This window comes from Pecten maximus, chromosome 9, assembly GCF_902652985.1.
Source record: "Pecten maximus chromosome 9, xPecMax1.1, whole genome shotgun sequence".
In the NCBI taxonomy this organism is placed as follows: Eukaryota; Metazoa; Mollusca; class Bivalvia; order Pectinida; family Pectinidae; genus Pecten; species Pecten maximus.
The window spans coordinates 16112204-16139050 of NC_047023.1; the positions used below are offsets into that span (position 1 = coordinate 16112204).

The window sequence follows — 26847 nt, forward strand, 5'->3', positions numbered from 1 at the left end:
CTCAAATTTTCTCCAGGGTAGCCATTTTGAAAATGGGTGAATTTCGCAGTAAAAATTCTCAAAAAATCTTAAATTTTTACCTGTTAATTATTATTATCTGAACTTTTGGGAAACAAATCAATCGGACTTACGAAATTAATATCAACATTTCTTATTGATTGTTACCTATCAGGCTACATATCTATTTTCTCGCTTCATAACATACTGACCAATCAGTGGCTGCCAGACATTTTGTCCTTGGCTCAACTTTCTATACACAGGGGCTGTTTCAAAAATCTATTTTTTCAATTGGTTGGTTGTTCCCTAAAAGGATCGCCGAATATATTGTGACCTTTATGCCTTTGTTTTATTGATTTTTAGTCACGGTTTCCATTATATTTAAGTACTCTGCTGCTGTCTTTAGAATAAATTTACAAAAAAAAAAACCTTTATGTTTCCGTATTTAAATGCTTGGCGTTCTTTGAGGGAATTTTCCTGAAGTGGAAGCGTCTGACTTATATTTAGAGTTTATGAGGATTTTTGTATTCTTTAGTCTTTATTACTATAGAATTATGGTCTTCATTTGCAATACACAATACCGTCTTAGTAATTAAGTTACAATTTGCAATTTACTTTTCCCTAAGTCGCCTCTTGCCCGAGTTTCCTCTGGCCCTGACACCGTGTCTAGACACGGTGTCAGGCCCAGAGGAAACTCGTGCTAAGTCGCCTCCTACATTATGTATCATTTCAAACGTGTCCTAGAAGGACCAAATAATTATATGAGGCAGTTTAATTCATTTTGGCTCTACATGGGGGTTTTTTCAGGTTGTTAGTTGTTAAGGGGTTTAACGTCCTCGCTAAGCCAGAGTCATATGAGGACGGGTGTCATGGCGACAACTAAAGTAGTAAAAAAATCACAGAGCAAAGAAAAGAAATGAAAACCCATAAAAAGACAAGGAAATTATCTCAGCTCTTGCAGTTGGGGGAAGTAGATCAAGCTTGGTATTTTAATATCCCCTATATAAGAATTCTATATGAGAATTCCTGGTTATGGACGAACCCCACATTAAGGTTGGGGCACAATTAGTCGCCACTTACAACATGCAGTGAGATTTCAGTAGGCATATTCTTTTTTCGCTCATACATGTGTTACTGTATCTAACTCTGAATCTTAATTGAAAGTTAATCTGATACCTTGTATGTATTTTGTACAATACTTGGAGATTGCAAGTGGTAGGCAACGCTGGTTGACTTTAGATTATAGCAGCCTCAATGCAACGTTTTTAGTCATGACACGGTCCATAACACTTTGACTTGGCGTTCTTTTATAGTTCAATATGGAATTTATGTAGAATTGGACTATTTCCCTTCTCCACCTAGATTTTGATATTTCTTTCGACTCATGTTACGTTCCTCTGTCGCCTCTTAGGTATAGAAACATAAAGCCCTTAGCATCACTGACGAGTTATAGAAGGACGAAATAATTGTATTTTGATTTTGGCTCTACTGAGATTGTATTAAAAAGTGTGCTATCTAATGTGTCTTTAGTACAATCCTTTGTACACACTATGATCATACACATGGTGATGATGGTAATGCTTTCATGCCTTAGGATAAAAAACGGGTGTTATGATACAACTGCGTGCCATTTCAGTCAAAGATTGATACATGTATATGAAATATCTTCTTAGCAGTATCCCAGACTATTAAATCATGGCAAACAATACTACCCGATAGAAAGCGAATTATTTTATACACATACTTTCACATATCCCTTAAATATTATTTCATTTCACATTCATTCATTTTATAAGCAAACCAATGTTCTATCATTGGATAACATAAGATCTATAAAATGCATGTTCGTTCGATGATATTTCCTCAAAACAGATTTTGAATATAAACGACATTCTATGACAAAAATGATATTAATTCTCAATTAAGTACTAATACTACAATGACACATTTCTGGGGATATCAGATGAGGTCTATGCCATATTCCCGCTTCTATGTTAAATCTATGAGACCAATTAAGTCAATTGGAAAAGGTATACAACATCTGGCTCCTGGTGACTCTAAAAGTATCTTCTATAAACATTTTCCATAATCTTTATTGAAATACTAATATAAATGCATCAATAGTTTCACTAGTTTAACCCAATTTATGATAAGAGTGTACAACTCATTATCAACAAGTACATTATTTTAGTTACGTATTTTAGCCAGTATTTAGTGATATTGTAGCTAGTTAATTTAGATTAGTATGTGATACTTGTCCGTGTATAACAAGTTGCAATTAGTTCATCAGCTAATCATGCGATACAGCAACACATTATGGAGACTGACCTGAGATAACATGATATAATAACATTTTATGGAGACTAGCTGACGATTCATGGAATCCATTAACGTGTATTATATGTACTTTATATTTTATTCATATTTTCATATTATCTAAATAACAATACATTTTAGGTGCAAACAAATACCAAAGTAAAATGACGTAAATTATTATGATCAGTTCACTCTCAGGAACCTTAAATGTTAGAATTGTGAAGATTAACAGTTACCTACCTGACTGGGTCGGAAACGTTAATAGTGCTATATGTTTACATGGCCCTTAATGTCTCATAAACATTATTAGTGACGCCGGTTCAGAACACATCTGTATTTGATGTAATATGGTCGCGTTGTGAGATTGGTACGTTTCTTCGTTTTATTTCGTCGTTCGATCGACCTGTGATGGGTTGGTATATTTACACATAGGTCGCGTGACATTTGTATGGTATGAACTTGCTCATATGGCATCCACATTTTCTGGAGTTATAGTCAATTACCTTGAAAATTGTCGGTATCTTTTAGGATCGTGTGATTGATTTGATCTCAAGTGTAATATGTATGGTGCTATGTTGAAAACTATATACAGTATATTATTATCTGATTATTTAATTTATTAATTTGATACATCATTTTCAGCTCTATCGTGGCTGTCAAATTTACTGATGGAAGAAACCATATAATTTTATGGGGAAAGTACTGACACGTGACATGTATCTATAAATACATATAATTCCGTTTTAAAGCGAGGACACCTGTAAGCTCTTAATAATTTGCCTGAAATTGTCAGACTAGTTGCGGTCACTCAAACTTGTCAACAGATGTGCTAATATCGTAAAAGGACAATAACTCGTAAAACTTGATATGATAAACCCTTTAAGATATGTACATGTATACCATGTGTATATTGCGCGTTAGAACAAATATATGTCATTTAAGGACATTGAATGACATAGCAAGGAAGTTCATTAGTGAAGTTTCCTATGAAATATTAAGGATATTTCTGTAACAAGTATGACGTAGTTCATATTGTAACACTACAAGAACAAGCATCTAACGCATGTTGGTCATTTTGACTATTCTACTCATTTATATACAATAGAAAAACCACATTCCATTTAACAAACACATTTTATTAAGTGAAAATAATTTTTGGCAATAAATTAAATGGTAAAGCATGAAGGAGAGTGTGATGAATCTGCAAAGAAAAAAAGAAACATTTAATACAATTGTCGATGTTATCATCTATCATATATTATAATCATCAATATATATACATTGTAAATATATATCAGTTACTTTTCGTCCATATTGCTGACTACGGGCAATCTTTCCTTTCATAGTTATAGCTAACAATATATCAGTGAGAACTGATGAAAATTATTTATCAAATAACATAATTTATCAAAAACATAATTTTAACAAAATAACAAACATTTGTTCACGTCAAGAAAGGGATATCTAAAACAAAACTTCGAACTTTACCTGGAAATTCTATTGTTTAATATCCACCAAATACGGAACCCCGTCGTCTCATCCACCTGTTTCCGTATCCACGTCCGTAGCCTCCACGTCCGTAGCCTCCAAGTCCGTATCCCCCGCGACCATAGTAATTTCCGTATCCGTTTCCATATCCATATCCACCACCAAGAAGTCCAAGACCACTTCCGAATCCATTGTCTAACCCTGATCCCAAACCATAGCCGTAGGAATTTCCTATAATTCATTTTGAAGAAAATGTAAATAAAGCAATCAAAATACCAAAACAAAAATCTTTCAAATAATCCATCTCGAATTAAGCAACGGTGTCCTTATAATAGAATTACCATGTAAACAATCTGTCTGGAAATCTTAAACTGGTTTCGAAAATAAGTCGAGAAATCTTTTTTCTAAAAGACATATGAAAGCCGCGACGTATTTTTAGAATTGTGCTTAAAGGATAAAATGAGGACACACATAATTGCTATGATTTTTTCAATCTTCACAATTTTAAGTTTTCTCTTAATAAAACAGATTATGACTGCTGGTTTTGCTATACTTAAGTGGTTTGGTGTGCACCGCGTAAATATACTTGGTATATGTATCCAATACTCACCGTAGTAATGGCAGAGCCCATTAGCCACCAGGCAGGACAGGAGAAACAATACCTTCAGCATGGTGTCGGTTCGGTGAGGACTGAAACATAGCAAAATTGTATCGTAAAATAATATGTTGTACGCCTTCGAACAAAACATACTCAATATACATTATGAAATTGTATTTTCGATATTTAATGATGTTTCGTTTTTAGCGATTTAAATTAGATTGGTACTGAAGTCGAGTTTTGTATTAATATGACAAAGCGTACCGATGTTTATCATAGTCGTTTTACACCAATACTAATCATTGTCCCACAGACTGTTAATAAATATCTTATACAAGTATTTCATGTGATATAACATTTAATCAAAATGTTTTTGAATACGCTTGCATTAAAAAAAAGATACCGACATGTGATTCTAACTCAAAATCAATTAAACGTAGGCAAAATAGGAACAAAATATATATATTTCCATGGAGACGACTGAAGATGCACGGAGTCGGTAAGACCATGTGTTTAAGAAGGGTAAGCGTGGTGAACGCGACACCACCAAACACGTGAACAAGCATGGAATCCTTCTAACTTCATATTGATCAATGAAATATAACATATCCCATTGAAAGCAGGATGCCTGTCATAAAAAAATAGCTCTAATTGAATAAAAGTTTAGCACTAAATATTGTTTAAAGCTAATGGAGATAAAGGATAACGCAGTGGAAAAAATTACCCCCTATGACCATCAAAGGATATGCAAGTAAAGCATAAACAGGGGGTATAAGACAGTCAACAAAAACAAAGATACAATTTCTATAGCGTGGTGAACTTCAGATAACACAGTATAATGTTATAGCAATGCTAACCCAAAATATAATGTCAGAATTTAAATAAAATAAAGTTTGGCTGTTACAGATGATAATTTGACACCAATGCTAACTGAAATATAGTGTCAGAATTTCGGTAGATATAACTTCGGTTGTGATGCTTACGGAAAATGTAAGTAACTTAAATTCCCATGATAATGGAAATAGTATATTGACAGATTACAAACACAGGTACTTACCTTGAAGTCGGTACGATTCGGTGTCGAGTAAAGATTGAGAATGGTTAGGGGATGGTTCTCCTCCATATTTATACATATTTCACAAGGAAATCAGGAAATATTTCTCAAATGCGATTCGATAAAACGACAAAAACTCGCAATAATGTTGACGAATGACCGGTGACGATTATGACTCATCCATACTACTTGTGACCTGTGTCCAATAAGGTGTATTAGTAAGATCAACAGTGATCAACCTGGGGCTATTTAGGCTACTACGCAACTGCCATGGGTATATGAATGAAGTGCGTACATGTTAACGTAACTCATGTTTTTAAATAAGCATAGAAGAGTTTTGAAAACAAATATGTACTATTAAAGTCAACATTTTAACCTTGAATATTACGCGAGAAATGATTTTAATGATGTAAATAGAAAATTGTTGTTGGTAAAATTTGGAGCAAAAACAATTGTCAAAATCTCCCTTTATTACAATTATAACAGTGAAATCAAAACAATGCAAGGTATTTCTAGATTGATGTATTCACATTGAGAGTAAATTCCTTGAAAAGAATACAATTTATTCACGTGAATATCGTAGATTCTATGACTAAATAGATAGAACTGTTACAATATAGATGTTTCATCATAATAGACCTCATATCACTGTCGCCCTAAAACTACTAAAGCCCAATAAGGAAATCAAGAAAGGATGTTTTAATAATCGTAATCGGTCTAAAAAATAAAACATAGGTGAGAATGATTCATTGAAATTGGCAAAATGAGGACAGCATCTAAAAATATATCTGAAACCGATACCAGTGTTCATAATTAACCAAACATTGTATACATTTGAAGACTTTAGCGGACAAACATAGGAGGCGAAAAAGGACTTTTAACGAAAACGAGGCGGACGAAATGTGAGCACGAAAACAATTTACAAGGTGACAAAAGTACCAGAAGAAACGGACCAGGATAAATATCATACATGTATAATTGGTTAAACCTAATTAGCGTCAATTAACAGGTTCATGGGCAGTGACTGGATATAATTCAAATTTTCGCAGTTTTGCCAAAACAAAATAAAGAAAGAATAAATGGAGATATCGTTTTATATCGTTTTTTTCCGTAAAAAAATATTAATAAGATTTGTAAGGAAGATATCTTCAGAGTATCTTTCGTGATTTTCTCGAAAATTGAATTACATGCAAAAGACATTTTACCATAAGGATGATTATAACAACTGTCAATTTGATATCTGATCGCATCGCCGACACATCAGCGTGTATGTTTAGACTAGCAATTGTTTGTTTTACTTTTATAGTTCCGTTGTCACTACCCCAGTGGTCTGTTTGAGGACGTGATATTATCTGAATTACTTAGATCAACTGGATGCCCATTATTCGCCTTTTGCGTGAAGAAACGTGAAGATATATATATTGTTCGTTTTATCCATTTTGAGTTCGTATCAATCACGGTATTAATGCATATCAGTATTCTGTTGTTGTGTTTAGACGAATTTTGAAAAAAAAACTCCATGTTTCTTCATATACATAATTGTCATAATGTGAGGGGATCGAAATTCTTCAGGTTTAGCACCATATTCCTTAGAGTAAAGAAGACATCTATGATTTCGGTCTTTTGTGTAATTGTCAGATTACAAGTAAATGACTGTGCACGTTCGTTAATCTGACATTATGGAGACTTGCCCTCGCCTTTTTTACATGATTCATGCGATCCTTGGAAGTTAATGATATATATTTCAATAGTACTCATGTTTTTATTCATGTTAACACATTGTATATTCTAAAACTGACAGAATCATCATGACGTGTTATCAGAAAGGTTAAACAGCTAATTAATTGCTTTGGATGACAAGCGTTACCAGCCCTATAATCTTACCTTATCCCTTCATAGCGCATGTGTATCATATGTATCAGAATATACATAATTAATTTGATGCAATTATTCAAAATTTATCGAACTGACCGTATTATAGGATTTAGTACACCTCTTCTATTTGAACACTTGTTTAGTTGTTTAGACACGTTTAATCTTTGCTAAATTTCCCTTTTGACCTATAAACTAACTGCAGAGTCCTGGAGAAACAAAATGGCTGAAAGTAGATATACTTTCATTATCCGATATACACTTTTATATTGTAATATGCTGAATTGATATTTAAAAGTTATTGTTTTGGTACAACACCTTCTAAGGTGATAATATCATTGTAGCAATCAGTATCTGACATCACGTCAGGGACTGTTTCATACCAATAGATATAACAACGTATTAGACATGAGATATCGTTTGACTTAAGGGAGACACGAAATAGTCACAACACATTAAATGAATACAGCTGTTTAATTGCCGTATGTGTTACATATTAGTATCAAAATATATCAATAAAAACATCGCTTCAAATCTGTCTCTATAAATGAATGTGTTACGGTATTGGGATAAATGCAATTCAAAGGCCAGTTACTTGCTAACCCTCCCGATTTCTAACCGTTAATCAACACACAAATACGGTGGCTGATTTGTGCCATTTCGCTATTTCCACTTTTCGCCCCAAAATGACGAAGATTAAATATCTTAATTCTCGTCATGTTGTTGTATCGCTCCGAAAAGATAAAACACCATACGAGAAAAGACGAAATGAATTAACCCAAAAACACGAGAATTAAAGTCACTTATTTGCGTGCGTTTATTTCGTCATTTCGCGTTTTATGTTTTTCGTCTTTTTGGCACAAATCAGACACCGTACACAAATCATCAGTAAAACTTTCCGTGATTTCATGATTTTAAAAATCGTAATTTTCCAGTAGAAGAGCAGCTTCAGATAAAGTGTTTAGTTCTAATGTATTAGTCTATTTAAAGGAGGTGTATAATGTACTTTTCTAAGTTTGAAAATTTGCAATTTCCACTACGAAAATTAACAGGGGGAAAAGATAATACATGACAGTGACATGCATGTAGAGGTGATATGTAATCGTAATACTACATCATACTTTATCAAAACATATTTTCGCTAAATATGTAACTGCCAATAACCGTCAAAGAAGCACAGACCGTAAGAAAGCGGAAGTTCATATAAGCAGCCCCCTACACTTTAAAGACAAACAATGACATTCACCGAGTAACACGAGTAACAGGATAGGAGGTTGCACTGACATGGTTAAGAGGGTGATGGATTGGTTTATAGAGACACCAGTATACATACAAGTCAACATGATAGATATGACCGATATATACATATACAACACACACATATATCTAACCACACACCTTTCAATCATCTATTTGCGGTATTTCCTCCTACTATAGAATGGCGCATTAAGGAAATAAGTAAATTATGTATATATATATATCCTAAAACATTAATCTTATCACAATTGCTTTATTAGTCGAGTTTATTTTCCCGTGAAACTAGTTTAATAAATTCAATGTTATAACAACTGGGTGTTTGATTGCATTTAGCATACGAGTCGAAATACACATTCCCACAGTATGATGTCATTTTTCTTGGCTTGTATGTGATTTTTTTTATTAATCAGTCAAATGTTTGGTTCATTTGATTTTTTTTATTAATCAGTCAAATGTTTGGTTCATTTGATTTTTTTTATTAATCAGTCAAATGTTTGGTTCATTTAATTTTTTTATTAATCAGTCAAACGTTTGGTTAATTTTTTCAAAATTACACTTGGATTTCCTAAGTACCATTATGTGCTTAAAAGTTTGAATAGGGGATATCACCTAAACGTCTGAGTTGACCGAGTCGTTTATGAGTGATGTCACTTCATTTATTTAATATCAGTCGTTTAATAGGTATAATTTATTCAATATCAGTCGTTTAATAGGTATAATTTATTCAATATCAGTCGTTTAATAGGTATAATTTATTCAATATCAGTCGTTTAAGTGATATCACTAAATGGGAATATACTAATCTGTGTAAATTCAGAAACAGCCCTCTATAGCTAGTACTTTTCAAACCAGGGGAACCTATTATATATAGAATTTAAGATTTAGCGATAATGGCTGTCTGTCGGCCATGTTGTTTTCGAATTGGTCCCAATATGCATAACTAGGCACTGAGGGAAACCTACATATGAAATTTGAGGAAGATTCCTTCAGTACTTTCTGAGAAATAGCGATAACAAACTTCAATTGTCAATATCCAAGATGGCTGCCTGTTGTCCATGTTGTTTTCCGATTGGTCTCAAAATGCAATATGCATAACTAGGCACCAAGAAAACCTACATATGAAATTTGAGAAAGATCCCTTCAGTGCTTTCTGAGAAATAGCGATAACAAACTTCAATTGTCAAAATCCAAGATGGCTGCCTGTCGACCATGTTGTTTTCCGATTGGTCTCAAATGCAATATGCATAACTAGGCAGCAAGGGGAACCTACATATGAAATTTGAGAAAGATCCCTTCAGTACTTTCTCAGAAATAGCGACAACAAACTTCAATTGTCAAAATCCAAGATGGCTGCCTATCGGCCATGTTGTTTTCCGATTGGTCTCAAAATGCAATATGCATAACTAGGCACCAAGGGGAACCTACATGTGAAATTTGAGAAAGATCCCTTCAGTACTTTCTCAGAAATAGCGATAACAAACTTCAATTATCAAAATCCAAGATGGCTGCCTGTTGGCCATGTTGTTTTCCGATTGGTCTCAAAATACAATATGCATAACAAGGCACCAAGGGGAACCTACATATGACATTTGGGAAAGATCCCTTCATTACTTTCTGAGAAATAGCGATAACAAACTTCAATTGTCAAAATCCAAGATGGCTGCCTGTCGGCCATGTTGCTTACCGATTGGTCTCAAAATGCAATATGCATAACTAGGCACCAAGGGGAACCTACATATGAAATTTGAGAAAGATCCCTTCATAACTTTCTCAGAAATAGCGATAACGAACTTCAATTGTCAAAGTCCAAGATGGCTGCCTGTCGGCCATGTTGTTTTCCGATTGGTCTCAAAATGCAATATGCATAACTAGGCACCAAGGGGAACCTACATATGAAATTTGAGAAAGATCCCTTCAGTACTTTCTGAGGATTAGCGATAACAAACTTCAATTGTCAAAATCCAAGATGGCTGCCTGGCGGCCATGTTGTTTTCCGATTGGTCTCAAAATGCAACATGCATAACTAGGCACCAAGGGGAACCTACATATGAAATTTGAGAAAGATCCCTTCAGTACTTTCTCAGAAATAGCGATAACAAACTTCAATTGTCAAAATCCAAGATGGCTGCCTGTCGGCCATGTTGCTTACCGATTGGTCTCAAAATGCAATATGCATAACTAGGCACCAAGGGGAACCTACATATGAAATTTGAGAAAGATCCCTTCTGTACTTTCTCAGAAATAGCGATAACGAACTTCAATTGTCAAAATCCAAGATGGCTGCCTGTCGGCCAAAAAAGGAAAACGGCGAAACATATTATTTGGTATTGATGATTTCCTAAATGGAAGACAAAAGAAAGTCCGCTATGCTGCAGGGGAGTCATTCTATATGTCGCCTCATTCAACCAACACGCAGTTTTTTGTTCTAGGGTTCTCCAATGACTCCTATGTACATTGTAGACGACAACGGAGAAGCCACCCTCGACCCTGCAGATTAGGGTAGTAGGTAGGGGTATATATACCTACGATCAATATCGGGGGACAGTGTGTAGTGACTAGATCTGTTTTAGTGTATATATCAATCATAGCCATTAAGATGAATCTGAAAGAAATGCTTATTACATTTTACGGTTTCGATGTTTCACTTGCAGATAATGAATCTATTATACGGTTGTTGAAGTCAGATTAGAATGGTGATAGGTTGTTCTCAGTGGGGATGGATGTGAATAGTTAAATGAACACTTACAAGGAGTTTTCCTTTAATCTCTACAACTAACAAAACAAACATAAGCTCACTGAAACAATACTTTTATTTTTTAAAGTACAACGGTGATACATGCTTCTTTTTGTTATGTGTCAACAATATGGTATCTAAATTAAACTAAATATATATATATCAACAAAATATAATTTTGGAACCATTTCCTTTATAACAAAAATATCAAGCATCTAGGGATTAATGTTTCGCCAATATACTTATATAGTTCAGTGAAACCAGTTTTTTCTACTTTTTTTTCAAAGGGATGACGTCAACAGGAAGGAAGATTCAGAAAAATGCTGGTAAGCTCAACTTAAGCACTAAAACAATTATAATAATGACTGAACACTAGCATTGCCCAAATCTTTTCACGGATTTACATTGCACATTAACAAGTGTTGGTCATACTCCAGATTTACATTTATAATATATTTTTGAGGTGAAAAAAGTACGAAAAGGTTTACCAAGTAGTAAATAACGAGTTCAGCACGACAATCCGTCAGAATTACTAGAAATGAGGAAGCTGATAAGGCAGCCCTTAACCTAAAACAAAAACATCAGACTGCCATATTCTGATTTAAATCACTGATAACGAACCTGATAATTAAATTGAACTGGCAAAAACATTGGTCACAAACAGCAAACACAATGGATACGTGTGGTAAAAGTAGAGCAAATCGTCTAGAGGAAGTTATCCTCTCACGTTTGAACATTAGCCATACATGTATCATCCAGTTATATTTTACGAAAGGAGGATATATTCCCTTTTGTCAAGCATGCGATCAACCTTCTACTGTAAAGCATTTTATGATAGAGTACTCCGATTTCAAACACTCATGAGATCTTTTTTAACATTACGTCTATGAAATGCGTATTCGATACAATTTCTCCATCAGATATATCAAAATATTTACGTGCAACAGAATTCTACCTTAAAATACCAGAGGCACGTGGACCTTTTCTGAACAAATGATGCTCAAAAATGAGATTTCCCTATATAAACTATAGTAAAGTTTACGTCCTCCCCAGAGGGAAACACAGAACCCAAGGGTCATGAAATTCACAATTTTAGTGAAGCACATTAAGACCCTTCCATCTATTACAGCATATGATTCTACTATAGTTGAGCATTGAGCAGAAGATTTTTTTAATTTTTCAGTCAATTTCACTCAGCCTTGCCCCGTCCCTGTGACCCCTGTACATTTACAATTTTGATTGCTCTTTTTCCATGGATTGAACATCCTTCTAATCTGGTGTTGTTTGGCCTGAATGACTCAAATTGTTGATGGGCTGTAAAATAATATAATACTGCAGCTAGTATTTCCATCACCATAATTAACTTAATTGTCTGGCTAAGTAGGTAATTAAAAAAGATAATCTATCTTAGGTGCCTTATGGAATTCATCAAATGATTAAACTAGTTTGTTGTGTTATATTGATTTTTAAAAAATGTAAGGCTTATGATGTATCAAATATTTTAACAAGTTTATATAAATTCTATTAAAATGACTCAAGTGTAAGATTCTATTCACATAACTGATTTTCTGCAGGAATGGGCTAAAACCCTCCCATTAATTTTCCAATAAAACAGGCAAATTTCATCTCCGGTATGTTTTTTGCTACTGGGGCAATCACATGATATATTTCATTTATGACAGCAAAGAGTGTTATTACACCTTTGTAATACTTTTAGTATAGGTGAATTACATGAAATGATAGAACAGGTCAGTTAGGTGATAAAGCCTTTTTTTACATTTGAAAATGTATATTGCATGTATATCACAATGTCTAAATATGTAAGGTAAGCATATAACAATCGTATGATAAAAAAAAACCCATTGAAATAGTAAGGTTAACCATAAACAACAATCTGAATACTTATTTGTAATCACCCATAAAGGTAATGTTTAACAATGACAATTTATATTTAAGTACTGTAGCACTTAGCAATACAACTGATTTTAGGGTAGCACTTCAAAAACTTCCTTTTATAGGATAAAAGTAAAATTGGTGACAAACCTTGACCATGAAATGTAGAGAAAACACTGCTTCAGTTTCATCCAAAACATCAAATTCATTGGTTATAATTACTACAAAACAGATCTTATGTTACAAATACAGATTTGATTACAACATGATATATAAGTGTTTGTTTTCATGGGAAATCACACTGATTGACGGACAGATTATCAATCCGTAACATAAAATATACAACAGTGTAAAAACCAATTAGAACAGTTACCATGTCACAATCCAATAACAAATACCAGAATATATTAAAACTGTACTTTTCATATTAAAACCTCATTATACACTGTGTAGCATTTTTCTATATAAACAAGTATAGATAGTTCTATAACAATTGTAATTCTACCAAATGCAGGTCCTCATAGAGAAAAAAGATAATGTAAATACATTAAGTACTAAGTGATCCTTGGTCCATATACGGTTCAAAATATATGATTAATGTTTTAAAATTGATATATTTTTTATATTTTATTTTACGTGGGTGATGACCACCTTTAACATAACTAGCTTACTAATGTGATGCAAGTGTAATGTCTTTTTCATTGTCAAATTAAATGGATGTGGATGAGAAATGCATAGGATCAAGCATGATAAATGTTGATGACTCCACCAGCGACTAATCAAGTATTCTTAACTTAGCAACCACTAGTAGTACTGTATTTATTTGCAAGAAAGCCTCTCACAGTCTGTCCACAAACAGGCACTTTCTTAAATTTTACATAACCATCAAATTTAAAACAGTAACCAAAATTTGGTTTACAAATAAGCGTTCCCCAAACTATAATTTTGCATTAAGGAAGGTGGCACACTTAAAATAAACTTGAAATAAATACAGTAATACCAGTCCACTGATGAATTTAACCATTAAGTACTACTCCTCATCAAAGAAATCATTTTCCTTGTACTGGTTGCTGTCAAGTTTTCGAAAGTACCAGTCATCAGGGAGAGTTCGTTGGAAATCTCGTTCTTCAGCTCTAGTGAACATCCAATCAGAGTCGCCACTCAATTCTGCTTCCTGTTCGACCATACTGCGCATGTCCGATCTGTGCTTCAACTGCTGCATGTACCAGGATGATTCCCTGGTCAGACAATCCCCAGAGTTAGGGTCACAATAGTGTCTGGTTTTGTCCTGGATTATTTCTTCATTACCACTATCACTATATTCCTCTTTCTTGTGTGTTTCCCGCCTGTTTTTCTCATCTTGATAGTGTTGTTCACTTGTAGAATATTGCCTGTTAGGAAATTGTCCAGTTGCTTTGTCTCCCCTTCTTTTCTCACCTCTGTTGTTTTTGCCACAGTGCTTTCTGCTTCGGTCTCCTTTTCGTTGACATTTACTTTGTGGGCCATTGTCATGACTACCATTACTGTTGCTGGGGTTCCCTCCTGTCCTATTGACCTGCCAGCCTTGAAGCACATCTCTACAGTTAGGGTCCATTATTACATTTGTACATATGCTAAACCACCAATCCCGCTGACATGTTAACCACTTCCTGTTAGGAGGGCTTAAGACTTGTAAATCAATCTTTTTAACAAACCTTTCTATTTTTCTATAAGCTTTTTTCCAATGATTGAAATTCATTTGCAGAAATTTATTCAAACTAAGTTTGTCCATTTTCGTCCTAAATTTCCAAAATTGTCTACGATACTTTTTTACCAGAGACTCGGAATACTCCCATTCTTTTTGATCATCATCATCATCATCATCATCATCATAATTCTCTTCTTCTTCATTGTCACTTGTCGTAGGATTGTTCTTCTCTTCCTCTGCCGTGAAACTCCTTCTCTTCGTGGATCCGGTATTTGATGATGTTTCTTCTTCACTTTTCTGTTGAGATTGCCAATAATTAGAACGTTTGTGGTTAGCATATGCTCTCCTCCTAGTAAACCATGTGCTCAGTTTCTCCGACACTTTCTCCACTTTTTTTGACACCTTCTCTTTCAACTTTCTCATGGATGGTTCATGTTCCTTCCAAAGATCTTGAGAAAGATTCTTTACCTACAAGTACATAACATATATTTTTCATTGCTTGTGTAATACGAGAGGCCAAATGAGTTTGTATTGCTAACATGCACATTAAGCAATTATGGCAAAATGTTCTCACTGAAATGCATATTTCAAGTCAATGATCTTTCAGAAAATGATATAAAGTTTTTTACCAATACGTGATACCTGTGAGATGAATGTAAAGAAACTGATATAAAGTTTTTTACCAATACGTGATACCTGTGAGATGAATGTAAAGAAACTATCTTCGAATCCAAGCTCATTTAGAATACTTTATAACAACCTTGACCCTGTGACCTTCAGTACTGGTTTTAACAGTCAAGTATTTGAACCCCCTGAATCAATAAGTAGGTCATGGTACCTGCTTGCCAAATGCTGTGGATCTGTGTTTCCAGAAATGGAGTATAATTAAGTTTCTTAAAAGCTTATTATTCATTTCATTTTTATTTTATGTCTTTACATATTTCAACATTGTGACCTCAAAAGAAGAGCAAGGTCATTTATATATAAGAGGAAACTTTATGGATCCCCTACCCAAGCACCTGCTTTAAGTAATTTTAAGGCTCGTGAGATACAGAAGGGATCTTGGATAAACCAAAACGGGTTAAACAAAGAAAAAAGTTACTCTAGTACTTAGTCTTACTTTTATCAATTTGATAAGTATTGGATAGTGACTAATTTTAAAATAACTTGACATACATATATATCTCCCAGATCCTCTAGATCTATCAGTACACACATACCTGTTCCCAAGTTTCCTTGATCTGCTGGCTGACATCCGACATGGACGACTTGGTTTTGTTGTAGACATCTCGGATGGTTTCACTCCACTTTGGGAGTGATCTTTTCTTGTTATTACTCCTACTTGAGAAATCATTCTGGTCATCAGTATCCTCATCTCTGCCTGAATCTTTGTCAAAACCCCAGTCGTTGTTTCGTGGATTGGAATTACCATGCGAGGTTGTCTTGTGGATGTCATCCTGCTGAGTTGTCTGGAAGTCATTCTCATCTGGTGTTGTTTCTGGGGTCATGCTTGAAGCTAAGTCCATTATCAACTGCCACCCATCCAAGGACTGATTTTTCACAACTTCCCATTTATCCTTCATATCCTGTTAAAATAATGTGATCTTATTTATAGACATGTATTAGTATATATATATATGAAGAAACTATATGGATATCATTAATAAGGAATAGAAAAAAATTGCACACTGAAGTATGTGTGAAAGTTGTATAACACAGTATGTGTGAAAGTTGTATAACACAGTATGTGTGAAAGTTGTATAACACAATATGTGTGAATGTTGTATAACACAATAGGTGTGAATGTTGTATAACACAATATGTGTGAAAGTTGTATAACACAGTATGTGTGAAAGTTGTATAACACAATGCAATATGTGTGAATGTTGTATAACACAATAGGTGTGAATGTTGTATAACACAGTATGTGTGAAAGTTGTATAACACAGTATGTGTGAAAGTTGTATAACACAGTATGTGTGAAAGTTGTATAACACAGTATGTGTGAAAGTTGTATAACACAGTATGTGTGAAAGTTGAATAACACAGTATGTGTGAATGTTGTATAACACAATAGGTGTGAATGTTGTATAACACAATAGGTGTGAATGTTGTATAACACAATATGTGTGAAAGTTGTATAACACAGTATGTGTGAAAGTTGTATAACACAGTATGTGTGAAAGTTGTATAACACAGTATGTGTGAAAGTTGTGTAACACAGTATGTGTGAAGTTGAATAACACAGTATGTGTGAATGTTGAATAATACAATAGGTGTGAAAGTTGTATAACACAGTATGTGTGAAAGTTGTATAACACAATATGTGTGAAAGTTGTATAACACAGTATGTGTGAAAGTTGAATAACACAATATGTGTGAATGTTGAATAACACAATATGTGTGAAAGTTGTATAACACAGTATGTGTGAAAGTTGAATAACACAATATGTGTGAATGTTGAATAACACAGTATGTGTGAATGTTGAATAACACAGTATGTGTGAAAGTTGTATAACACAGTATGTGTGAAAGTTGAATAACACAATAGGTGTGAATGTTGAATAACACAATATGTGTGAATGTTGAATAACACAGTATGTGTGAATGTTGAATAACACAATATGTGTGAAAGTTGTATAACACAGTATGTGTGAAAGTTGAATAACACAATATGTGTGAATGTTGAATAACACAATATGTGTGAAAGTTGAATAACACAATAGGTGTGAATGTTGTATAACACAATAGGTGTGAAAGTTGAATAACACAATAGGTGTGAATGTTGAATAACACAGTATGTGTGAAAGTTGTATAACACAGTATGTGTGAATGTTGAATAACACAATATGTGTGAATGTTGAATAACACAATAGGTGTGAATGTTGAATAACACAGTATGTGTGAATGTTGAATAACATAGTATGTGTGAATGTTGTGTAACACAATATGTGTGAATGTTGTATATCATAGTATGTGTGAATGTTGAATAACACAGTATGTGTGAATGTTGAATAATACAATAGGTGTGAATGTTGAATAACACAGTATGTGTGAATGTTGAATAACACAGTATGTGTGAATGTTGAATAACACAGTATGTGTGAATGTTGAATAAAAAATATGTGTGAATGTTGTGTAACACAATATGTGTGAATGTTGTATATCATAGTATGTGTGAATGTTGTGTAACATAGTATGTGTAAACAAAATATGTGTGAATATTGTATCTTTAACACAGTATATGTGAATGTTGTATCTCTAACACAATATGTGTGTACATTGTATTCATAACACAGTATATATGTGTGAATGTGGTAATCATGCAGTAATTTTTGTATGACAAAATGTATGAACATTGTACGACACAGTTTGCCTAAGTTACAGTATCCGAAATAAACATTGTATTGACAAAGTATTTGATAAAATGTTGCAATATCACTTTGTGAACAAATTGATAGGAACCCATTCTGTTTGTACGGATAACAAGACTTACCTCTGATAGGTCCTCAGGAACAGAAAGGTTCTGGAGAAGTTGGCGAAACTGCTTCACAATCTCATTTCCCGAGCATGTCATGCTTTCTGAAGATTCTTTTTGTTCGGTATACATTTTTTGCCACATGTCTGAGCGTGCTTTCTCTAGGATCAAATCACTCTCTAAACTGGCAATCTTGTCTTCTTCTTTATGTGCTTCATCTGTCTCTCCCAACCTGTGATTGTCCTCTGTATGACCTTGACGGTTATCCTCTGAATGACCTTGACTGTTTAAGTGTTGATCATCTGTTGAAAACCATGAGAATTCCTGCCCTTCATCTACTTGTACTTGGTCCGGTGCCTGCTTGCCACTATTATCATTACTGACACTGGGAGGGGACCCATATCTCATCACCCTCGACCAGCTGGATCAGATCAGCCCTCTCTTGTTCTAGATGATTCACTTTATTCATCAACTCTATACTATTTTTACATTGTACTTCTTCCGTTGTCAGTTTATCTCTGCGGACAAGTTCCCTACCATTATTATCAGCATATTTTCCAAAGGTGAAAAGAAAGTATACATGTTCATATCCTGCTGCAGTGAATTTCGGATCAAGTACCAACTGAAAATGAAAATTATGAAAACATGATACAAACCCCTACATAAGTAACAACAGAAACAATGTGTCATTCAACTTACAGAAAATAACTTTATAAATTGGTATCACAACATTTTTTGTATGATTACCTCTGTGTTACTTGACTGTAGTTTATCTAGGTCATAGGAAGCATAATCCGTCATCTGTAAATATAAAAGTAATATTTTGATTATTTATTAATACATGTATTATTGTCACAGAGGAAAACCTGTATATGCATAATAATCCAAGACAAAGTTCTGTAATACTTCATAATTAAAATTCTTTCAACCACAGCAATAAAAATAACAATAACAAATATCATATTTAATAGTTTTCAACAAAACATTATTTCAAGTGAAGTATTGTGATCTTTAAAAATGAACTCTCTAAACATTTTGAATAATATCAACATTTTCAATCTCTGTTCCTATGATATGGTTCTAATACAACTCTCGGCATTTATATAATAAACTCACTGAAACGTATTACTTCCTTTTCAGCTGAACTGGATTACGATATTACTAATGATTTCAAGACTCTAATCATGTCATGTTTGAACACATTCTCTGTAGCCTTCCCACAGTAGTTGTGACATTAAAACACACTTTAACATACTCCATGTAGTTTTAAGCCGATTCATAAAAACTATTCTACCTATATAAGCTTATCACCACAATTCTACTATTATCTACATACCCAGTCTATACTTTGCTGTAGAAAATCAATCTCCGTGTCACGGGCTTCCAGGTCTCTTTGATGAATGCGAGCTATCTCATACTTGAAATCTGCCATTTCTTTGGCAACAGTGCTCTTGATTGCTACTAAAGACATTAGAAGTAATATCAATATAATATAAATACCATAGCAACAGAAATTTGTATACTGTGAAGTTTATAAGCCATCCCAAATATGCTTACATATCAACTTTGAAGAAAATTAATTACATAAATGCAGGGCAAAGTGTTTTTGTTGAATTAAAGACATCAATTATGGTAACCACAGCAACAATAAAAGGAGATACTCTGTTTTTTGAACCACCCATTTTGGCCATTTGTATAAACGACATAGCGATTAAAGGGAGACTATCTGGCTACACATCTCTACCTCTGTCTACCATGTAGTTGCAAATGTATTAAAGGAAGAAAGGTTATAGTCAGTAGAATCACTGATTAAAGGGAGACTATTCTGTTAGAAATACATACTTTTGCCAACCATGTAGCCATTCAGAAATGATATCACAACTAGTACTGTGATACATATGACAATGATTGGAGTTGTTCCAATATTTCCGGGAAACTTCCGTGTTTCTTGGATAATTGAGGTAGATTTAGTCGAATTCTCAGCCAGATCATCTCCATCTGTTGAAGAAAATTCTCAAAATTACACAAATAACTGAAATGAGTACCATCAACAGTGTACAAAGCTTCTTTGAGGAAATTTCCAACATGAACATTCATAAATTTAGCTCTTCTTTCTAATATTGAAGGATGCTTTTCAGTAACCATGAACATTTCAATGTCCCCGATTTGTCTGCTTCCATGCTGTGACAGAATATTAATATTTCTCAATGCTCAAGACATAGACATCTGATAGAAATACAAACATTTAATCACACGGTTTTTAATCATTGACACCTAATGATTAGTATTGTATTACATATTAGTATATAATTCACTGCATATCATATCTATTAAAACTGAGATACTTCATTATTATAATGGTATAGTTAAATACATCAGTCGTAACCTACCCTTCGATGGAGGAACTGAATTTTCAATTTTGGGATGTACTGCTTCAATGTCAAATCCCTCTTGTGGTTCTTCCATAGAATCTCCACTATCCGGTACAGCTTCATGGATCTCTTCATCATCAGCCTCAGATACAGCCTTGTTAGGGTTTTTTTCATCATCATCTTTGTCCTCTACAATGTATCCTCTATTTATCTCAGCTTTGTCTGGGACATGTCCTCCATCCCCCATGTCCTGTTCGGCCACATTTAGAGGCTTCCTTAACTCCACAAGATCAGTCACCTTAGCAACAATGTCAGGATCCACAGGAAGAGATGGGAGAGGTGGAAGAGATGGAAAGGGTTCTGCAGCTGTTGTACTTTCTGTACCAGAGGAACTTTCTTCCTCTGACTTGGAGAGGCTTCCCTCATCTACTCCAGAGGTACTTCCTCCATCCACCATGACGGACCTTCCCTCATCTGTCTGTGAGAAGCTTCCCTCATCTGTTAGGGTAGTATCGACCAAAGTGTGTTCATCGTTGAGAGATTTCTTGCTGGAACAAGATTTTATGCTTCTCGCTGAACGTACCAGGTCTGTTGAATCAGCACCATCCACTGATTCGCTAGTGGAGGACACAAGACATAGTTTGAATATACAAACTTAATACATGACAATACAATTTTTTTCAACATCTTTGATCATGAAATTATTTTTATCAGATGTAAAAAATTAAACAAGCAAATCAAAACATGGAATGTCTTATAACATTACTGCTGTCATGTCAACTTATAATATTATAAAACAGACCTATAAAGAGATAAATTCATTTGTACTCATTCACCTCACACTTGTATCCACTGTTCGGTCTGTATCTGAGGACATTGAGGTCATAGAAATATTACTGCTACTTAGGTCAACACTAGACCCTGGCTCAATGTCTGTTTCTTCTCTTCCGTGTGTTGTGGGTATCTCCCCATGTCCCTGTGGTGTCTCCCCATGTCCCTGTGCTGTTTTCTCTCCTGAGGAGAAATCCACATCTTGTCTGTGACATACTGCCTGCAGAGCCTTTGTTATTGTCACATCTCCTTCGTCAGCTGACTCTGACGACTCCCCACTCAAGCCATCTATAAAAATTTAGCATTTCATGTACCGGTAATTCCTTTTTCAAACATTGTTGTATATCAAACTCATTTCATGAATGAAAATTTTACACCAATGGTTTCACTCTTATATTTTACATGCCAATTCTTTGACAGAAGAATTCAAATAAAATCAGTTTTATTTAGTAACATGGAGCCATTTGCAATGGTGTTGCCTAAGAAATGCTCACCTGCTTCTGTACTTGGTACCCTCAAAACAAACACAGGATTGACTGACCCTGCACCCAACGAAGGAGAAGAAGACATGGCAAGTTCACATTCTGTGTCTGTATCTACGGAAACAACCTCTATAGAACTGTCTGAGTCAGAATCCTCTAAATCTGGCTATAAACAAGAAAGAACAATTACATAGTAATCAAACCATATAAAGTCAGTAGTATAGCTGTTATCTAAGGATTGTACAAAAACACAGATGAATATATATATATATGACTTCAAAAAAAGTATTACTTGGAAACTATGTTATAATGGCCAAAAAAATATCTGAATGAATGACAATATTCAATGGAAATAATGCATATATCTGATCTAGATTAAATCGTTTCAACAGGATATCATTTCATTGGTTAAGATTGCATTGTATTAAGGTAGTGTTGCATGACTTTCATCAATGATCAATTAAATAATTAATTACAAAGTATTATTGATAATTTTTTATCATCATCTGAACCTAAGATGGTTTTTTAAACAGGAAAACAGGGAAAATATTGTTGAAATTTGTCCTGATGACACCTCACATCCAGAGGCGAAACTAGTCGGCCAATAAAGCATCAAACTTACTGATGACACTTGAGTTAGGTGTGAGTAATTCCTTCAGTTGTAAAAATTGTCCTTGTTACTGTTTGGTTTTGTTTTAAGGGGTTAAATTTAACATCCTCGCAACAGCCAGGGTCATATGAGGACGGGTGTCAAGGAACTCGAGACACCCAGAGAAAAAAACCAAAGCACAGAAAGGCAGAGCAGTGAGGAAAGAAAGGAAAGATATCTCCTTGTTACATTTGATGATAGAATTTGATAAGAAATTAGAAATTTCAGAAAAACTGCAGTTTGAATTGAGTATACGTAGCTGCATGATTATAACCAATACCAGGGTTATTTTCATTGTCTGAACACAAGACACAACTGATAATTACATAATGAACTACCTTTACCTCATTGCTGCTTGCCCTGCTGACTACCTCCCAGGTGTCAAGATCATCACTACTACCAGACCGACTTGACATGTTGCTTGCTGGCACTCTTGTCTACTCCTCAATCACATGACCTGCCTACTGACCTACCTGTAAAATAGCCAAAGCATTTTCCAAAGCATGATACATTAATTGTGAATTATTCATACAAATATTTACTGTTACAAATATAGTTATTTTTTAATTTAATTATTCTTTAATCAAGGCATTCTCTTGACTTGAAACTTTATGGCAGGCAGCTGGCAAGGGGCCGTAAAAACAAACCTCAAAATATTGTGCTAAGTCATGATCATTAGACATTGTAAAGGGAGATAACTCATGATTTTTTGTTTGAAATTGTTTCCTGGGTTTATTGTTCCATGAACAGACAGGTTTATTTTTAAGCAGGTAACCTTGTAGTAGTTGGTGACTACCTCACTGAGCAACATATTGGAGGCCTGTTGCATGCATGTTATCCAGAGCAATTAGGGTAATGATGGTGCTTCAGAGAGTAAATAATAATTTTCAAATTATTTCAATGGATATATTTTATTTATCAATTTCACACAACAAGGGTGCACTATAGATATAAATAAAATCATACAGGAAAACATTTCTTTGTGAAATCATGAGCGTAGCATTAAAAAGAGAGAAAAAAATATGCATAAGACATTTTTTTTGTTTTCTCAGCTGCTGGACCTGATCTAGTTAAATGATTAAATTGAAAAATAAATTAAAACACATGTACTCTTTTTCCCAGAAAAATATATGTAAGTATTACACATGTATTTCATATATGGTAATAAAGGCAGGTGATCAAGTCAAATATATTATGCAATATATAGTTTTGAAAACTGCTATTACAATACATTTTCTGCAGTGTTAAAAGGTTCAGCAATCATTGAATACTTGGTAATATATTCTCATATCTCGGTAGAAATTAATATCACTTTTCCTCATTTTGAGTTATATACATATCCATCTGCACAGATCTAGGAGGACCTTGGGTCTGTCCCAAAAAAACAGGACAATTGCCTTTAATTCCTTTTATATGTATCAATCTGTTAATTCCCCTGTTACAAAAAAATATTTGCATCATATTTAGTTGAAAAACATTTACACTCACACAGCTTTAACAATTTAACTTCCACTTATAACTATTACATATATACACGTGTGTAATATATATATCCCAGGTATTCTCCCTTTCATGCCTGTCATACTCTAGATCACATTTAGAATAATATATATATATACCTATCTGTCCTCTTTCATCCAGCCTCGCTACTCCCAAAAGGGGAGCCAGCTGACCATCCATTTACTTAACATTGAATCTGTTTCACCAAATGATTCTCAAGATCAAATCAAAACGTTCATTTGTTTACATTTACACAACTTGATGAAAAAGCGAACAAACGTATAATTATCATTTTATTTAAAATCTTTAAAAGTACCTTTCACAGCTTTTACATCTCTCTATGTTTGTTTTAATTAATAATTTCCTTGTTTCAAATCATGATCAGCGTATAGAAAGGAGATTCATCGTAACAGGATGTCAATGGGACTATATATATAGAAGATGTGTCATCAATAACTTTGCTTAATGTCACACAAGATACACAGTTAAAGGACATCATACGGTCCAAATTATTCTGATGTTTTATCAATTCTTTTTACATTAATCTGGTGTTGGTTTATCAACACCATGCAGACCGATATTAAAAAGTTCATAAAATGTCAGAATAATTCAGACAAGGGATGTCAGAGAGGTGAGTTGTCTTCTGGAATCAATTAAAATTAAAATTACATCCAACAACAATGACAAGGTCACATTCTTTGTTTCTTTTTTCTTTTACTTTATGACGATCCCTGCCTACAATTTTGATGATTATAGCTACATATTTTTTTCTGAGTGTGTATACATATATGTAGCATAATTAGTGCGAGATAAAATTGGCTAAAGATGAGGAAGACTTATTTTTTGTTGTATTGCATTGGTATATATCGGATATGATGTTGTTTGCTGCTTCAGTTTTAAACTGATAAAGTGGTGCTTTGATTGGCTATTTGGTGGTCATGGTTGATCACAATATAATAATGATATCACTAAATGTATACATATATACATAGTCAAAATCACCCAACTGCATGTAGCTACATTTTTGTATTTTTAGATATATATCAAATTCGCATGTATAGTGCGCACTCCTGTATAATGCACAGGTACGTTTTTGAGCTTCATTTTCAGTAAAAAAAAGGGATTTTTTTTTCAGGTGGTTAAAACAACTAAAAAAATTCCTATATACATTGATCTGTTCTATCTTCTATGATTATAATGCATCTTTATATTAGGTTGTCAGGAGAAGCTCCTCTGTCTTAGGTTGTCCAAAGATAATCATATGGATTCATTTTAAAGTGCCTTTAATTTGTCATATTAGCATATGCATGATGCACATGGTTTTAATCTGTGCCTATATACTATAGTCTAGAGGGTGTTGGTTATTACTATATATCAAGGACATTCAGGTCATTCAGGAATGGCTTTATTTTTGTGTATACATACATACATTGATTTTTGTACATGTATATGTATATATATACATATTCAGTATGCTACAAAGGCCTGGCAATTCACATCTAACTCATAGGTACCAACTAGTTTATTGGTACCGGTATATATACCAGCCACACTTTACTGAATCACTAGGAACTAAAAATATCTAACTAGAAGGTATGCATTACAGCTCATTTTTACAAGGAAGTTAACTATAGATAATATTAAATTGTGACATGTACATGTATACATGTGCCTGCATTCATGTGCACTATGTATGTGATATATAAAATTGTGACTTTTTTACGAATATATATCTTATTGAAATCTTTCCATCATCAATGATCAATATTAATCAGACTAAAAACAGTGAAACTGTTTAGGTCTGTTCTGTAACAATACCAACATAAATCTCTGAATTAGTTCAATTTACTTACACTTCCTAAAAAAGGTGTATGATAAACCATTAAATGTACATAATATTACAGTGCTTTATGTCCTTGTTAAGATTGTACATAGGTACACCTTACCTTACCTAAAATTCTTACAACTGCTTATTTTTAAAAGAAATGCATTGCATGGGTAACCATGTCAAATGATCGAGGCGTTGCTATAGTTGTACAATGTAGGTTAGAGCACTGGAATTCGTTGCAATTGTGTGTAATTTATATGTAACATACAATATTGTAAATAATATAACATCGGCAGTATCAAAGTATATACAAATATTTTAACTGACATTTTAACGTTAATGTAACATAGGCCTAAACAGTTTCCGATGCAATAAATGAAAGTCTGACCTGGCATGTCCGTACGCGTGCCCTAACAAAATTCTAGGAACTGCATGACTGTCTTTGGATTGGGTGTTTTTTGCGTCGATGTCTTAAAAATTTAACACATTGCTACCATTGTCACACATATACCAACGTTAAATTAGCTATAAAATAAACGAAAACTGTCGTAATGTATGCCTATCACTTACCTGTACAAAGTGTTCGGACCATATACTGTACCACAAATGCAAGCACCTCTGACCCGAAAATATTCTCAATCTGGCCTGGCAAAATATCAACAAAAACCACGTGATGTTTACATCTACCTTAGACAGACGCTTTGTAAATGAAAGGAATTACCATCGCTACAAACATTCAGCCGACGTGAAAGACTCTGTGACGTAAAGATTGACCAATGGAATAAAGACTAATCTCACGATAGAAATAGAA

At 34.0% G+C, this 26847-nt stretch overlaps 1 protein-coding gene and 1 long non-coding RNA gene across 4 annotated transcripts; both read right to left on the minus strand.

The window, feature by feature from the left end:
- Positions 1 to 3428: 3428 nt before the first annotated feature.
- Positions 3429 to 5645, minus strand: LOC117334395. The gene is made up of 4 exons (XR_004534140.1): positions 5457 to 5645; positions 4412 to 4491; positions 3802 to 4032; positions 3429 to 3514 (listed from the first exon to the last, which is right to left on the minus strand). It is a non-coding gene; the product is annotated as an uncharacterized LOC117334395 (long non-coding RNA).
- A 5728-nt stretch (positions 5646 to 11373) lies between these two features.
- Positions 11374 to 26725, minus strand: LOC117334188 (dentin sialophosphoprotein-like). 3 transcript variants are annotated; one of them, XM_033893672.1, is made up of 11 exons: positions 26607 to 26725; positions 23053 to 23181; positions 22072 to 22225; positions 21583 to 21865; positions 20765 to 21363; positions 20217 to 20372; positions 19711 to 19832; positions 19122 to 19175; positions 18393 to 18996; positions 16117 to 16482; positions 15225 to 15364 (listed from the first exon to the last, which is right to left on the minus strand). In XM_033893672.1, exons 2-9 carry the CDS (start codon positions 23122 to 23124, stop codon positions 18751 to 18753), a joined length of 1686 nt encoding a protein of 561 aa, XP_033749563.1. In that variant the 5' UTR covers positions 23125 to 23181; positions 26607 to 26725; the 3' UTR covers positions 15225 to 15364; positions 16117 to 16482; positions 18393 to 18750. The 3 variants fall into 3 exon arrangements, with proteins under 3 accessions (XP_033749561.1, XP_033749563.1, XP_033749562.1); XM_033893671.1 differs by having other exon boundaries at positions 19711 to 19835; XM_033893670.1 differs by lacking the exons at positions 19122 to 19175; positions 19711 to 19832; positions 20217 to 20372; ... (3 more) ...; positions 23053 to 23181; positions 26607 to 26725 and having other exon boundaries at positions 11374 to 15364; positions 18393 to 18906.
- Between the last annotated feature and the right edge of the window lie 122 nt (positions 26726 to 26847).